Source organism: Cygnus atratus, chromosome 6, assembly GCF_013377495.2.
Source record: "Cygnus atratus isolate AKBS03 ecotype Queensland, Australia chromosome 6, CAtr_DNAZoo_HiC_assembly, whole genome shotgun sequence".
Taxonomy (NCBI): domain Eukaryota; kingdom Metazoa; phylum Chordata; class Aves; order Anseriformes; family Anatidae; genus Cygnus; species Cygnus atratus.
The window spans coordinates 29,195,008-29,212,147 of NC_066367.1; the positions used below are offsets into that span (position 1 = coordinate 29,195,008).

Sequence of the window (17,140 nt, forward strand, 5' to 3'; positions counted from 1 at the left end):
TCTCTTCTGTCTGCTAGAATCCTCTGATACGCAACGTATTTTCATGTCTCAAGAGTGTACTATCTCTATTTGCACCTTTTAAAGTCCTGCATAGTAGCACAAAGGGAATGGCAAAAGGAAGTTGTAGGAGTCAAGAGAACTGTGCTATGGAAGGAAGAGATCCTCATCAGTATTTCTGCCATCAATTCTTTGGGGAGTTATAAAAAAGAAAATCCCAAAGCCCAAACCCTACACTAAATTTGCACTTGTTCTCTCAGGCCGGCAGCCTAGAAGTTCATAAACTCAGAATGACCTTGTTCTGGAATAAACTGTCCTGAAAACAGTTTGCAATGGCTTCACCGAGTTTGCTTTGCTGGTGGCAGCCCTTCGGCTCCAAGCTGGCATGTGTATGAAGCTCTTTGAACAAGTTTTGACCTTCCTTTAGCCCCTCTGCCCATCAAGCCAGGTAATGACATGCTTCGTATTGCACAGAACACATACAATTGACAAGTTCATAGTGGTGTTTAAATATTAAACAATCTAGACAGGCTTTTGAGTCTTCTGCCGCTATGAAAAGGCTCAGACCATACCCATCTTTGAAATCGGGCTGCGGGATCATTTGCACAGTAAGACAGACAATAAGACTTGTATACATTGCCATGCAACAGAAGAGACCCCGAACCGCCAGCCCTAAGTGGAAAGTTTATTTCTAAGCACAATATATGGAAAAACCAAACCAACAAACCCCACAGATATAGAAAACGTTGTAGCAAATCCCTGGTCAAGTAGGACTTCATGTTGGTCACTACCCTGCACCTCACAGCTGCTTAAAATGTCATGCAATGGAGGAGAGGGCACTCAGACGACACCCTCTGCTTCGGATCAAGGAGGATCTCCAAGCAGGAGAGGGCCCGTGGGACTCCTGCTGAGCGATTCAGGCTGTAACCAGCAAAAGGGCAGTGCTGCTCACCCCCAACCACGCGCCTCGGGACTACCTGTGGCACGCACGTGCATGTGACTTAGCACTTCAGCAGGCTTTACGAACGTGGATTCTCACAACACCCCTGTGAGGTAGGTACGTATTGTTATTCCCCCTTTGTGTGGGTGGGGGACTGAGCCAAACAGCCCAAGGCTACAGAGTCGGTGGCAGAGCTGGAGCAAGAGTATGCAGAGTCCTGTGTGATCAGATCACTAGGTCACACCACTCCTTCACGGCAGTTGTGCTTCTGACTTTATAAACTTTTAGCCTTTTGCCAAATTAAAGGAATTTGACTTCTCCATATTAAACAAGTGGAGGACAGGGAGGGAAACAACATTACGTCTGACAGCCTTCTCTTCATTGGTGTATGCCTCCCCATTCCCAAAACCACCGCAATTACCTGTCTCTGGGAATGAGCACAGTTTCCAGGACAGGCATGGGGGTGAGAGGCTGTTAAGTTTGCTTCCTTTGACCAGGTTTCTCTCTACCGTGGATCAGAAGTGGTTCTTCCAGAGACCATTCACTGCAACACTTTCAGTCTAGGGGTAGCTGCTTTTACAGATGATCAGAATTGCCCCTTCCCTCTCCCTTCTCCCACCAACATCTCTTCCCTCACCTCAGCCAAAAGCACTCTTTGGTAGATAATAAATAAGGTTGGTCAGATAAAGGTACAGTGGCCTCAGAAACCGTGCTGTTCACATTGGTCCTCAGTAAGTCAGCTTTCTTGGCTGGTGTTTCACCTCCCACACTTTCTGCCAGAGAAGTACCTGTTCTGTTGCATACTGATATTCAAAGGGACACTGTCAAGTAATCTAGATGAAAAAAATGACCTCCCTTAAGATGTTAACCTCCATCTTCAACATTGCAGAATGGCTGGTACGTTCAAACCTGGAGGTTAAAGTTTGAGACCTTCCCCAGTCCAGAAACACCTGGCCCATGACAGCCTAGCTGCCGAAGGAGCCGGTGACTTGCATTTGCCATGGCTCCAGTAAAAGCTGTGAGAGGTGCTGGTACAACGACGAAGGGCAGTCAGACACAGCCATTGTGCAACGTTGCTCAGCGCTTCTGCAGAACAGATGCAGCTTGGCTGAAGTCCTTATAGTAATTTTGGGGAGGGCTGGATCCAAGCTTGATTGCTGCAGGCTCATTGTTTGGGGATTGCTGAACTGTTGCTCCTCAATTAGCTGATCTCTGTATTTTTAGGTTTCCTACTCTTACACTTGATTTGTGGCAAACCGGCTCAACCCCGTAGAGCTGGGAGTTACCCTCCATGGAGTGAGGACAGTGGGCAGGAAATCAGTAACATGGATTTCTTCCTGTTGCAGATGAAAGGTGGAGAGAAGGACAGGGATGGTGAAAGGAATGGGGTGAGTAGAAAGAACGCTACATGCCCAAATGGAAAAGAACAATATCAGTAGGGAAAGAAATTTTATTTTCAAGATTGTAAGAGAATATTACAAACAATGGAGAGTAAAAAAAGCCCAAACCCTAAAAACTATTTAAAAAGTACTTGACAGTGTCCCTTTAATATCCACAAATGATTCAGCCATTGTGCATTGAAAGAGAATGTTCCTGAAGAGCAACCAGTACCTTCGTGGATATATCCCAGAGAAGGAGACTTATTATAAGTGTTACATATTCAATCGGCAACTGTGCTCCCTCTTCAGACTAACTCTCTGTTGAATGATTGAACGGAATAGACTCTGTAATAAACAAACTGGATGTAAAAGGCTCAGCCTACATGACTGAGTGAGACTGTTACAAATTGAGCAGCAGGGATAAAGACACTGGAAAAAAAATGTACATCTTAGATGTATGAGTGTCTGAATCAGCAAAATAGTAGAAACCCCCCGAGGTGGGTCAGCTTCTTGTGACTGGAGTGAAATGGAAGGAAATTAACCTGGGATGTCTGCATGGAAAATGATGTGCGTGAGTGGGACGATTTGGATGCTGGATTTGGGGTTATGAAGGCATAAATCACACTAGTACTTGTGCTTGAAACACCTGTGGAGAGTTTGTACAAAATTTGCCAGAAACGCCTATACGTCGAATAAAGGTCATGGAACGCCCTCCCCCCCGCCCAACTCCACCCTCACAAACCCTTTGTCAGGAACATTATGAAAAATCAGGATTTTTGTTTTGGTGAAATTTGGGCACACCTGGGTTTTGTTACATTTTCTTGGCGAGATGATTCAATCTGTAAATCACTACTGAAACGTTCCCAGCCATTTCACTTCAGAAATCCTATGGTAAATCAAACAAGGTTCCATAGTGACTCATGAACAAAACGACTCATAGCCCTGGTTAATCACAGTCTGGAAAAAAACTACTCCAAATATTTCATTCCCTTCCTTGTTTTTGTAAATCTCACACGTTTGTGTGTGTGTGCATGTGTGTGTGCATGGGGTGTGTGTACAGAGCGTTACCTATTCCAGGTAATAGGGTTTGTAAGACATGCTAAACCGTCTGTTCCTCTGCTTCCCCAGAACTCTGCCTACTCAGTTTTTAGTCTGTATTGCACTTGTTTTGTTGTTGTTGGTTTTTTTTTTTTTTTGTGATTTGTGTTTTTTTTTGTTTGTTTTGTTTTTGTATTTTTTTTTTTAAACTGGCTGGAAAACATTAACCTCTTTAGCATGAGTGTGCAGCTTTCCCTCCACCTGCTTTTTCCTCAGCTGGCCAGGTGCCGCCTCTTATATCTTGTGCAGTTACCGAAAAAAAAAAGAAGGAACAGAAGAAGAAGAAGAAAGAAAAAAAAAAAAAAAAGGAAGAGAAAGAAAAAGGCACACCATGCTCCTCTGCGTTATGAGTTCTTTGTCTCCTCCGCTCCGTGTTAAGGCCTCCTGAATTCCTCGGCTCAGACCGTCGTGACCCTCATGACGAGCTCTCTGTTACTACTAGACTGACTCCTCTGTTCGTGAGGCCTCAGGTGGCTGAGTATATGCAGGATGGTGTAAGCACAGTGGTGGTCAGAGAGGGTGCCTGTGGCTTGGCCGGCAGCCCGGGCCCCGCTGTCGGCTGGAGCGGAGTTAGTGGCTGTACCACCAGTGGAGGACGAGTGGGTGGTTTGGGAGGAGGGGCGCTGATTTGTCCTGGTCCCTGTTTTTTGCTCCTCCATGTCCTTTGTTTTGTCATAGTTCAGCACTTTCCACTGCTGATTGACCGCCTGCCACCGTTTAAAAATCCGGTAAACCGAGGGCCCTTCGTGTATTATTAGACCTGGAGGGAAGGGGGAAAGAAATAAACATAAAACAGAACAAAACTTTAGAAAGAACCATAAGCCTACCCCAGCATTATGCCCTCTAGCTAGCTGGTTAGCTCTCCCTTTGCCAGTGTATATTCAGTGATAAATCATGTTTTTAATTACTGACTGGCAGAACACTGGTGCTCCTGCTTGGCTGGATCCCTTTTCCCTTGAATTAAAAGGATTACAGCTTTATCTCAGCAATCAATAAACAGGTCTTAAATGCAGCAGAGTGAGTTATGCTCCTACAGCAAAAGCAGTGTCTGTTTACCAATAAACGCCCGAGGTTTATCTATTGCTGGGCTAGTTTTGCACGCTGTGTAGGCATGATTCACCGAGCTAGCTGCGTGTGCTTGGAGGGGGTGTAGCTGGAGCTGACGTGCCGGTGACGTCTGCTGCACCAACGTCACGAGCGGGCACAGACCACATCTCCCCACACGCGCAGCAGCGGAGCAGGCACGCACATGGGGGCCCGAGACGGCAATGAAACACAACAAGGGGCAGCCTGTACCTGTAAGCGGTTTGTCATCCTGTGCAAACATTTGCTCGTTGGCAAACCAGGTACCTCATCGTATGTTATTGCTTCCAAGGGGAGAAAACAGCACGCTTGAAAGAAAGTGCGGAGGAGCTCACAGAGTGTCTGCTCTGAGTACGCAGAGAATGCGTCTGTCCTGTCACCCGTCTGCATATAGCAGAGCTGATATCGCTGGGGTGGCAGCCAGGCTTTGGGACACTTGCCTTCTAGTGGTCTTCGCATTTGGAAGAGAATGAGCAGCTCAGGCTCTTCCACCTAGCAGTCAGCTCACCTCCCAGAGCTCTCTGTCATCCTCCCCACACTTGAAAGAGGGCTGGAAGGATTAGCTAATGGTTGAAGTTGTTTTGAAGATGACATTATTTGACTATTAAGCTTTGTTATTTTCAAGCTACCAGGCTTTGGCCCTTTGAATGCAATGGAAACAGCAGCACCTGCAGCGCTGTGTTGTTCTTACCCACTGAGGCTGAGCGAAGCTGCTACTTGTCATGTAGACTGGCTTAGCTGACACACTGTAATATAATTAATAAGCTTTAATGAAGAATGGGATTTATGCAGAATGAGAGGGTCTGGGCGTCCTGGTTTTGCAGCAGCCTGTCTGTTAGGAAAGTGTCTGAGTCCCATGTAACTGAAGCCAGACCAGCAGATAGGGCATGTACTTGTTGAGTTAGCACACAAATAATTTGTTTTTTCTTAACAGTGATGGCTTCACCATTCTTGGTCAGCATCAGGATTATTAGAAACATTTCCAGGAAGAGCAGCTCCCTTGCCTACTTGTTCCAGGAGTATAAATACAAATGTGAAAATGAGGAGGTTGCCTTGATCAGTGAGGGGTGATGATGGTCACCACAGAATAAAGTGGTTTACTGCTTATTTCTGATGATTCAAATGCTAGGGCTTTACCCTCCACCCAGCTTTTCCAGACTGTTCTAGTTTCTGATGACAGCTGACTACTGGAGTAAACCTGTTCTGTATAAAAAAATAATAAAAAAAAATAATCTGAAGGTCATCCTACACTTAGGGCTAACCTCCCCTTTACTCACTGATGGAGTGCAGCCACCTAGTTTCTCAGCCACCTAGTTCCTACATCTGATTTTACTGAATGTAAGTTCCAGGTTCACTACAGTCTGAGTTTCTAGCCTTTCTGATTCTTACCATAATTAGAAACCTTGCTGACTTGATCACAGATTAGCTTCAGGGAGACTCTCACATTCACCTTAATATGCTGCTGAGTTTCCCTACTGGCTGTTGAAGAAATTCCAGGAGTTGAAGTATTCAAGCCTGGCTATTCTGGGACAGGGAATATAGGTGGGTACTAAAACAGGCTTATAGTACAAGAGATTTCTATTCCGGTTCCAATAGATCACTGCAGGTGATCTATTGCAGGTGTAGTCTATATGCAGGTGTAGTCCTGTAGTGATGTCAGTTTGTCATAGCCAAATAGCCTGATGTCATCACAGAAAAATTTGTTTTTTCCTCCCAGCTTCGGAACGTGGTTGAGAATTCTGACATCTGATCAAAGCATGACCGTAAAAAGCAGGACTTAGGGAAAGCCTACAGATCCAGCCAAGGAGACAGCTTTGAAGCAGGCCTAAAGTGGATTGGTCCAAGGCAAGCGACATTAGACACATATTTAAATGAGCTGTCTGATCTGTAATGAATGAAATTCCAGTCTGATCAATGACAGAGCCAATGTTTCTTTGAGACCTCTTTAAGCCTTGGATAAAAGAACCGAAATCAAATATTTTCTCCTTGGCTGTAGAACATCCTCCATAGAATCAAATCCATTCTCCAAAGTATTAAACACTGAGCCAGGATTGTAAATCTATTCTTAATTACCTTATCACAAATATTTAATGCACAGCCTGATTCAAGAGGGCTGTTTATAAAATTCTTGTTTGTTTGCCTTCTAATTATAAATGTTTATGATCTTATGCAATTAACTGTGTGATGCTGATGGATGGGTTGCTGAGTCAACTGAGCACCTGTTTTCTAAGATAATTTTGGTTTCAAAATATTTATAAAAGTACAAAATAACTTGTTTCCCTCTGTATTTACGGGGCTCTAAATTACTTATCGATTTCCCAGTGTCAAGCTCAGAAAGCTGTAAAATTAAAAAGGAACCAAGCAGAGGGGTGGGCAGGGAGGTGGAAGTAACAGTGATTCATTTGCAACACTGAATGCTAAGATTAAACAAGAGTCCATCAGTTTATATCAACCTGCAGGAAGCTTAATGTTCCCATTGAAACAAATTTTGTCTGCCTGAGTTAAATTAGGATTGGAATTCCTATGTTCAGCTGTGTGTACCTCCTTCCAGAAACACCCCTCCCTCAAGGTTCAATCTGGTTAACAGAGCTGAATCTTTTCAATTTAAGGCCAGACGTAAGTGGAAAATCCTTCAGGAAGAACTGTATGCAACTGGAAGCAACCAGCTAGAAGCAATTTTTCCGTAAGCCAAATCCTCTATATGTAGGGAAAATAGCAGGTTGGTGTGAACTTCTCCCTTTCTGAACTTCCCTTCTTTCAACTAGGGCTTTAAACTATAGTTGATGGAGGAGAGAAACCTCAGTCCATCCCACTCCTAATCCTGTACCTAAAGGGGACCTACAGGAAAGCTGGGGAGGTGTCCCTGCCCATGGCAGGGGGTTGGAATTGGATGATCATTAAGGTCCCTTCTAACCCAACAATTCTATAATTCTATGAACTCAGAAATGGAAATGTCTATATGAGAATTTTAGATGTATTGCCAGTAGCATCCTAATCCTTTCCCACTCCTCCCAAGTTTATCTTTCCCTTTTCTGCTCCACAAAATCTGTTCTCAACACATCCTATGTGAAAGACGGCCTCTTCAGAAGGAAAATCTCAGTGAATTTCACGCAAATCCATGTTGGTCCAGATTGTTGCCTGGTGCATGAAATCCCTTTTTGTGGTGGTGGTGGAATGAAGCTTATAGCGAACGTGGGCACTGAAGATGTGCTGTTCTTATTCCCATTTTCTCATGCAGAGATCTGACTGGTGTCTCCACATTTTTTTTTCCCAGATGATCAAGTTGCAGTCTGGAACAGGGCTAGCACTGGTGAAAGCAATTCGATTTCCATGTTCTACTGATCGCCACAGCTAACCCTGAGCTTCTGCATGCTTAACATGCAAGATTTGAGAAGGGGAATGTGACCATGGTGAGTACTGTGGCCCAGAGGTAAGGCTGATCACTGTAGGGTTTCTCTGAGCCTTGCAATACCTGCCCACGTCATGATCCATGGGGGCAGCCTTCGTGCAAGTAAGAAAAGTCGTGGTGCTGAGGGAGGGCACACGAACTGTGTGCAGGTGGCCCTTTGTCTTCTGGGGTTAGTTGGGACAGAGAAGCATGGCCATCAGTGGGCCTGTGACAAGACTGGTCAAGAGAGAGGCCCTCAGTAGCCAGAGGGGCTGCTGGCAGAGCACAGGCATAAAATAGATGTGAAGAGACCTGGGTTAGTGCCTCCGGATGGGTGAGGGGGCATCTGCTCAGGTACCACCATCCCATGAGATTAACCTGAGTGGCTGTGAGCCTTCAATTTAAAAGAGCCTTGGAGCAGCAGCTTCCCAGAAATGACAAGCAGTCACCCTATGCACATTGTCAGCCTCTACCACCAAGCAATCTTTTCTCCAGGACGTTCAGCTTCTAATTAACCTTCCTCTCATTTCAATGCTCGCTGTGCATTTTCTTGAAAGACAGGTAAATTCTTGGGGCAGAAACTGTTTCTCCTGTTTGCCACTGAGAAACCATGAAGACAAGGTTTCTGCAGACGGTGTCGTACTTTACCCTTGTGCTGTCACTCATCTACAGGAACAAAAATCACAGCTCGTTCTAGCCAGTTTCTCTCTCCTACTTCTCATAAAGCCCCTGCCCTGCTGTGTGAGCACAGGGCAGGGGCTTTATGAAAAGGTGGAAACCTCGTTTCTGCCATCAGCAGCTCTTCTGCCCTTCGGTTTCTTTACAAAATGCGGTTTCACCTCAGCAAGAGAGCTGCCATGCTTTTGCCTGTTTCAGTTCCTTTCATTGCTGGGTGTCAGGGGAAAATTATGGCAGCTGTGATCAAAGCTTAATATTTGCATCCACAGCAGCGATGGCTCAGGCCAAGGCAAACCAATCCTCCTGGGAGATAAAGCTTTTATTGCCGGGCTTTCCCTCTGTTGACATCATTGCATACACTAATCCTTCACTCCCTTTCCCTGCATTCTTTCATCTTTTGTGGCAATTTCGAATTCCCCCACCTTTGTTTCGAAAGCTCCTGCAGCTCAGCCTTCACTTATCTCTTTGCCTTTATCTCATCCTACACGCTCCATCCTTATCCTCCTTTTATCTTCCCCTAATAGCAGTAAAGTGGCTGTACTAGTTCAGAGAAGGGGTCTGGCTGTGGTAGCATCCTGCCTCCAGCAGTGGCCAACCACACAAGGAGTGGTGTAAAAACAAAGCCAGGAGAGTGACTTTTCCCTGGTGGGCTCTGTGGGGACATGCCCAGCCACAGATGGTCTCTTTAGGCTCAGTTATGTTCCCTCATTATAGGTTTCTAGTGTACTCCAGTAAAGTGCACTGACTTTTGCTCTGAGCTCTGCATTTGCTCAAGTTAGGCTGCCCCCCCCCCCCCAAATTCTTGTAGTCTCCATGAGATAGCTCCATTCCAAAAAGCGCTTTAGAAATTGCAGTGAATCTCTGCCTCCTGTCAACTTCACAAGTTCGTGGTACATGGGAGATGAGTCACCAAGCTCCCAGTGGACCCTTCCAGTCCCTATTACTTTTCAGTGCAATCCCCTGTATTTTATCCCTCATTAATGGTGCAAGAGAGCCCTTGGTGATAAACCTGGAAAAAAGAGCCAGAGGGACCTTTCCCTGGAAATACGGGCTGGGAGAGGGGCATCTAGTATCTGTTATCTACATTGAGTCAGTGTCCGTTCCAGCTGAATCTGACAAGTTCTTTAAACAACGTAACATCCTTAAAGCCCCAAGGGCCAAGACTCAAAGCTGCAGAGCTGTGCTCAGCAGGCAGTGGGGAAGCGGGCAACCCAGAGAGTGGGGAGAGGTACATTTATCCTTGAAAGTAATGTCATGGCATCAGTGGGACTCCGCACTTGGGTGGATTTGGGATGGGAGATGTAAATATCAGAGTTCACCACGTGGGGAATCAAGTCATTTCTGCCCTCTCCTCATTCCTGTTCATCGTCTCCAGAATCTCTTCAGTTTGTCCCCCCTTTTCTGCAAGCGAGGTCCCGAAGAGGGTGCAGTCCTCAGAGCAAAGGTGCAGAATAATAACGTAACCCTGCCTTCCTTTCAGTACCCTGATGAAACAAACTGATGTCTTGTCACAGCATCACTGTCTTTGGCAGTGTGACTGCCTGGCCCAGCTTGTGTTTGGGATTTTGATTTCTCCTTCGTAAGGGTAGCACTTTGCACTTCTCTTTATTAAATTTCATCTTGTTGATTTCTCCAATTTGGCAAGATCATTTCAAATTCTGATCTGATCCTCCAGAGTGCTTGCAGCCTTTCCAAGCCTGGTGTCATCTGCAAATTTTATAACAGCACTTTCTATTTCATTATCTAAGCCATTAATAAAAATAATGAAGAGAGTAGAGTCCAAAACAGTCCTAATTGAAATGTGTTTCCAGTTTATAGTACACTGACAACTACTATAAAAGCAGTTTTTCAATTGGTTGTACATCCGCTTTACAGTTTTTTATTCTAAATCACATTTCTCTGTTTTATTTAGGGGAATCTGAAGGGAAAACATCTAAAGTGTTGCCCAAGTCATGGGATATCAAACCACTGCTTCCTCCCTAGCCACCAGGAGAGTTATCCTCCCAAATTAGATGTGATTATACTCTCTTTCTCATCAACTGGTCAGTTAATGATTTCTTCCAGTATCTTTCTATGAATCAGTTAAACCGATTTGCCCTTTACTTCCATGATTTTCTGTTCACACCTTCTTTAATGATAGAGATTATATTTAAAGCTAGGTACTTTGCTTGCATTTCCCCAGCTGCCTGGCACCTCCTGCATCCTCCCTGAGTTCGTGAGGATAAAATGCTCACGGGTCAGAGATTGCTCCTGCGGCTTCCTCTGAAGTTCATTAGGACGTGCTGACAAGGACACAGCAAACTCATCTAAATGTTTTTGAGTCTGTTCTTTTCTGATTCCGCCCTGGGCTCCTTTCTCCTCATTAAAATTATTTTAGTTAAGTTTTGAAGACTGAGACAAAGGCAACATTTAATGTTTGGCCTTTTTTGCATCAAATATTATTTGAGCTCTTAGACTTGTCTTAGCATAAGTTTATGGACCCATTTCTTGCTGCCGTTTCTCTCTCTGAACGGTCATCCTGAGGCTCAGTTCTGACTGCTCCCCATGGCTGTGTGATTCCTAGAGACTCGCCATTAGTTGCAGGCTCTTCTCTCTCTCTCTGCCTTTTTGTGTTTTCAGCTTCTGATTTTGGGTCCTCAAAGAGCTCCTGATGCAGCCTCAGTGCTCTCTTCCCACGCTTCTGAGCTTTCCCCTGCACAGGCACAGTTTGCTGTTGTGCCTTTAGTATCATCCCTTTTGGCAACTGTGAGCTGTTCACAGCTCTTTTATCCTTCAGATTCTCTTCCCAAGAGACACTCCCTGCTCTGGTCCCCTGAGGCTGCTGCCGCTGCTTTTCTGGAGTCCATTATCCTCACATCATAGCTTTCTTCAGCTCAGGAATGCTTTCATCGCACAGTCACTTTTCGCACAAACTGCTGTTACATTCAGATTTTCAGGGATTCTTTGCTTTCAGGCAAAATCCAGTATGAAGGATAGATTCCTTCATAACTCTCACCTCTGTTTTCCAAAACGTAAATTTTGTCCACAGCATGTTTCAAGAGCTTAGTGGACAGTCTACTCTGAATACAGGAGATGTCCAGGTAATGGAAGACCTGGGACCTCTGGTGCCATGTTTTAGACATTTCTGGTAGTTGCAAGGCACCGGCCCAGTGAGCAGAATATTTCTAGTCCACAGGATGTCTAGCAAAGGTGTGCTTTGAATATTGCTGGAACTACATAAGGAGGGTGTGCAAGCTGGGAAATGTCCGGTATTGAAAGATACACAGCATACACTGAAAACGTATTCATAAAGATTCGAGGCTGGGTGAATGCTTACCATATGGGAAAAAAAATAGCTGATTATAATCAGGCATTTTATTATCAGTCATTCTCCACGCACATTTTTTAATACCTCGAGAACTGATTAGATATGCACAAGGCTGCGCTGTGCTTTGGCTGAGCAGAACTGGGGGTGGCTGCATGGCCAGGCCCTGTTCGCTGCTGTCAGTCACTCAACATCATGGAGCCCGTGGGCCTGGGGAAAAAATTCTCCTTCTTCTCCCCATCACCCTTTAAGTGTATTTGCTGTAATGCGCGTCTCATGCTTGGCTCCCTGCAGGTGACGTAGGCCACGACTCTGGCAAAACTGAACCAAAGCCCCTCAAGGAGTGAGGCCCCTGTGGCCAGACCTGTTGCCTGGGCAGACTACGCAGAGTGTGTTGCTCCACCAGTGTATACAGACAAGCTGCTCACAGCTCTCTCGGTGAGGTATTTTCTGCAGGTATGGTCTCTTCCCTTTCCAGTCACAAACAGGCTGCCCCCCAGGCCTTCAGTTTTTGAGGAACCAGCAAACCTTGTGCTTGGTACGGTTTGGCTCCTCTCGTGCAAGCTGGGGTTCAAGGACAACTCTGCCTCAACACTTCCTCATCCCCAGGTGGGCCAGGACACCCCGCAAAGGCAGCAGGAGCCCTTCTCCTTCCCTGCCTCCTCCGCTCCATCTGGCAGAGCAACAGGAGCAGCAGGCCCCATCTGAGCGGGCGGTTACGCTAGGCCCCAAGCTCTGCACAGCCATTAACACCACCCCCAGACTCAGCAAGAGCCCTGCTGGGTGGGAGAAGGATCCAGCACGCTGGCATCTCAGAAGGTCACCGCAGTTGCTGTTGCACCAGGTGAGCGATCATGGCAGACCTCGCCCCATGCCGTGCTGGGGCAGAGCCATTTCCTCCTTCCCTCCTGGAGAGGAGGCAGCTCTTTTATTAAATCCGCCCGAGGCACTGATGGAAGGGCTCGGCACGACAGCTGGGAGAGTTTCTCCTCCAGGCAGCACTGTGATTTTGCAGGATGTTGCTGAGCTGTACAGCAAGAGACAATTTCCAGGTCGTGACACTGCAACGTGTCGTATTTGTGTGGCGCCTTTCGGACATGTACGCAGCAGTGAGTCCTATGCACAGGGAATGCTACAGGTTCCCCTCAGAAGCAGGAGCAACCCATCCCACACGCACAGCATTTGTAGCTGCAGGAGGAACACTTTATCCATTGGGACGAATGGAGAGAACAGGTAGGGACTGTCTGTTGTGGGGCTTGTGGAGCTGGTGGGAGCTGAGGTCAATATGTTGTAGGAGCAGCACAGAGCTTTTATGGCTGCCAGGTAGACGCCAGCTTCTCTGAGAGGTACTACCTCCATCCCAGGCAGCCATCCTCCGTCAAGTCCACTGCCCAGCCTTGTGTTGCTCTACAACACATGGGTTGGTCCCTCTTGGGCTGAGCTGGTAAGGCCCAAAATGAGGAAAGGCTGGCAAAATTTAGGAGCTAGTGGAAGGTGTCCAAAGGACAGGAAATTCCTTTTCACTTAGCACTCCCACATGGTTTGTTTGCAATGGGAAAACAACATCGGTTGTCTGCAGGATGCCATCTGTGGCAGAGGAGCTGGGCTGACCCTGGGAACCACACACAGCAACACCATCGCTCTAGAAATGCCACAGCATTTTCAGCTCTAAGTAAATGAGCTACCAACCTCCACAACTTTCTCCTGCCCTGCCCAGACTAGCACTTTTACTCCCTGCCTCAAAACCTGGACAAAACAAACAAACAAAACAGGAAATAACAGCAAAAAATGGGAAAAATAAAACTCTACATAATCCTCACCTAGGAAATAGACAAACCGTAAACAAAAGCACTCCCGTAAGCTCAGCTGGCTGTGGACAGCTACAGCAAAATGGATGTTGTGCCCTTAAGGGCTCTCGTACTCCTGTGGTATTTAATTCACAGCACACGATAAAGCAGGGGATTAAAGGGCAGTCTCTAGCTATGCAGGCAGCAAAAAAAAAAAAACAAAAAAACCCACTGTGACTCTTCTAGGAAAAAGCAAATAAATAAATAAAGGTTGGAGCTCCACCAGCAGAACACTCCTGCTCCTAAATCATACATCTCCAGCAGCATTCATCACTTGTGAGTCTACCCATAACTGTGCCAGTACAAGAGGGATGGAGCTTAGAGGCATTACCCATATATCCGCCTGCTCTCTTAAAATTTCTCCTCCTTGCTTCATAGCCAGGATTTTATGGACCCTTTTGGTACCTTTTTTCTTCCCAGATTTAAAATGGAGGGGATAGCAATACCCCACATCTTGAAAGGACATTGTGCACACGACAGATACTATTAGATCTTTAAAAGAGGGGAGTAGAAAATTATTTCAAACTGGATTGAACAGAGCGCTGGCCAAATGCACACCCTGGTCTCCTGGTGATTTTATGGGTCTCTTATATCTTCAGGTTTCCAGACATTCCCTTATCAGAAGCCCAAGGAGGTGGATGCTACATTTGTGCCACAGTGGTCAGTCCTCCAGGTCAGGGTCCTGAACCTTTTTGTCCTATAGCTAAAGTTGCTTTGACCAAGGTGTTGCCTTTGCAGTCATGCTGTATCCTTAGACATTCCTGGGACATTTCTTTAATGGCAAAGCTGAGCAACAGCACTGTTTTGCGTAGGGCTCTGAAATCTGGCTTCACACCAGCTTGGAGCAAGACTTGAAAAAGTCATGCTGTCCCCCAGAATGGAAGTATACATACACGTTTTCAGACAGATGAGAATGTTTCGTTTAGACTTGATTTTTTTTTGTTATGTATTCCAATTCTGATGCTGAATTTAAAATACTCAGCATGAGCAGTCATCTCTAAATGCCAAATCAAAACGCTTTGTTCGGTAATGATCAAAACAGGACATTTGCTTATTGAAGGCAGAACTAATGTCTCCCTCTCTATTTTTAATAGGAAATGAAATTCTGTAAGTGAAAGTGGGCATGATTTCACGTTTTTTTTTTTTCTTCTAAGGGATGCATGATCAAGATCTCTTGCGACTACTTCAGCCACCAAAGCACTCTTCCACTATTGGAACTATTATATATAATATATATTTATATATATATATATATTATTATTATTATTATTATTATATTATTATTATTTATATATTATATATATATATATATATATATATATATTATATATATATAATAGTTCCACTATTGGAACTATTTGGAACTAAGGAAGGAGATAGGAGCCAAGAGGACAAGGGCCAGGTCTATTATTTCATTGCATTGTCATACGGTTATTGTGGATCCAGCTCTGCCTCTGGGCAGACAGACTCAGGCTGTGACTGTCACCAGTGGGTTTTGCTTTGGGAAGAAAAGCACTGCTTCAGGGAGCAACTTCCAGGCTGAATAAGCTTAGCAAACCCAAGACTTTTTCCTATTAGTAAGGAAAACCAGCAGTGCTTGACCTGAAATCACCTGTGGGCCTGTTTGCAGTATTTTTGTCACTGAGCTGCTGTGTCTGGGTCTGAAAGATGGCTGTGTTGGTAAGGTAGCCAACCCTCAGGAGAAGAACTAATTAGTCACTACTTTAAGAAGTGATCCCAGGGCTGGGTTAATGCGGCTTCATGTTGATCTCTTCTTACCTCTGTTTTGGCTCCCTAAAGAGCTGGGGACAGACCTCATCCATTCTGCACAAGGGTTGACCCCACTATGGTCCCCCATCTTTGACTACAGAGTTGACTTCCTGTGGCTCCAATGGCCTGCCATGGACTACAGCCTCTCACCTCCAGGAGTAACATGTATGCTGGGATGGAGGCTGTGGAAGGAGCAGAAAACAGCCAGAAAAGCATAGTCTGGCACAGATCTGAGGACTTCTTCCATCCTTACTACACAGCACAATTCATGCAGCTGGTGCAGGAGGTCCTGCCAGCTGCCTGCGAGGGAATCTCCTGCTGTGGTGTAGAAGCTATGACAGGCAGGTGCGTGCTTCTGCCTCTGCCCACGGATGGGAACTTAACCCAGTGACATCAGGCACTTGATGCCAGCAAACGATCTAGTGAGAGGGCAGCGACATTCTGATTATAACATATCACCCTCTGAAGCACAGGATGCAGTTCACGAGGCAGAAGGACTTCTTTTCTCCCTTAGAAAAATGTTAATTATGTTGCCCTCGCTAAATGCTAAACACATTGATCCACTGGAGCAGAGAGCACCATATGGTTATTTGTGACAAAATATATCTCCAGAGCCCTGTTGCAACAGTGGAGAACTGAATGAAGATAGATGTGGTGAAGGACTGTGGAGCTGAAAGGACACAGGTGAAAGGCCAGGTGCTGCTATGATGGTGCTGGAGGCCAAGGCCCTGCCCTGAAAAAGAGGAGGGAGCTCAGAACCAGGTCCAAGCCCCGTGGCTCTTTGCTCAGCAGTGACATGCTCGCTTTACAGAGGGCTGCCAGAGCTGCACTGGAGTTTAGGACGAGCGTTGAGCCTCTGCAGAAATGCCCACTGGTGAAAGTAGCACACATGCACGCACGCTGGCTGGCCCGCTCTGCTCTCTTATTGAATAATCAATGCAGCATTAGATAAAAATAGGTCCCATCTTTCAGGAACGGAGGGGTGGCATGTCTCGGCTTTGCCGAGCATCCTCTGTTCCTGGACAGCGGCCAAGAAGTCGGTCGGCACAGATCAGCTGTGCGGCTCCGCTTCTGGTGCTGCTGGCCCAGGTACAGGGCCCTGGCTGACTGGTGTTGAGGGATGGTCCCTGTCCATCTGGATCGAGAGCCCCACCACACGCCCCGTGGGGACTGCTCCTGTCTCCACACTCCCCTTTACAGCTGATAAATCAATGATTTGCTGAGAGATTTTTTGAGCATGCACATTGTGGCCAAATGAATGCAAACCCAAGATTCACGGTATAAAAAGGGGAGCGAGCTGCTTGTCTTTTTCCCAACCGCCTGCTCTGCTGACAGGGCCTGGATCTGGTCACTCCAGTTAGCTCCTTGTAGCTCCACGGAAAACTGGAGGGAGGATGTTAATCTGGGGAATGAGAGCGGGAAAAAGCGTGGGGTAGAAGGTGATGAGGAAGAGGAACCTGGTTACAAAATTCGAGGGGCAGCTTCCATCCATGTTTCTCAAACAGGCGTGTTGCTTATCCCTGACTGTCCAGCCAGCAAGACCCCATGAGCTGCCAGATCCCATAACCCGAGGGAGAAGCATTAGGATGTGGGTTCCTCAGATCACACTGCCATGGAAGGACCCTCTCCTCCCCATGGTTTCCACAGCAAGAACAG

The 17,140-nt window shown here is 46.1% G+C and overlaps 1 protein-coding gene across 1 annotated transcript in view; it reads right to left on the bottom strand.

Moving 5' to 3' along the window:
• Window positions 1-3,676: 3,676 nt before the first annotated feature.
• MARCHF4 (membrane associated ring-CH-type finger 4) overlaps window positions 3,677-17,140 on the bottom strand; it is an 88,883-nt gene continuing 75,419 nt past the window's right edge. The window contains exon 4 of the mRNA XM_035571075.2: window positions 3,677-4,174. Coding sequence (XP_035426968.1) covers window positions 3,813-4,174 — 362 coding nt within the window. The 3' untranslated portion in view covers window positions 3,677-3,812. The remainder of the gene's footprint in view (window positions 4,175-17,140) is intronic.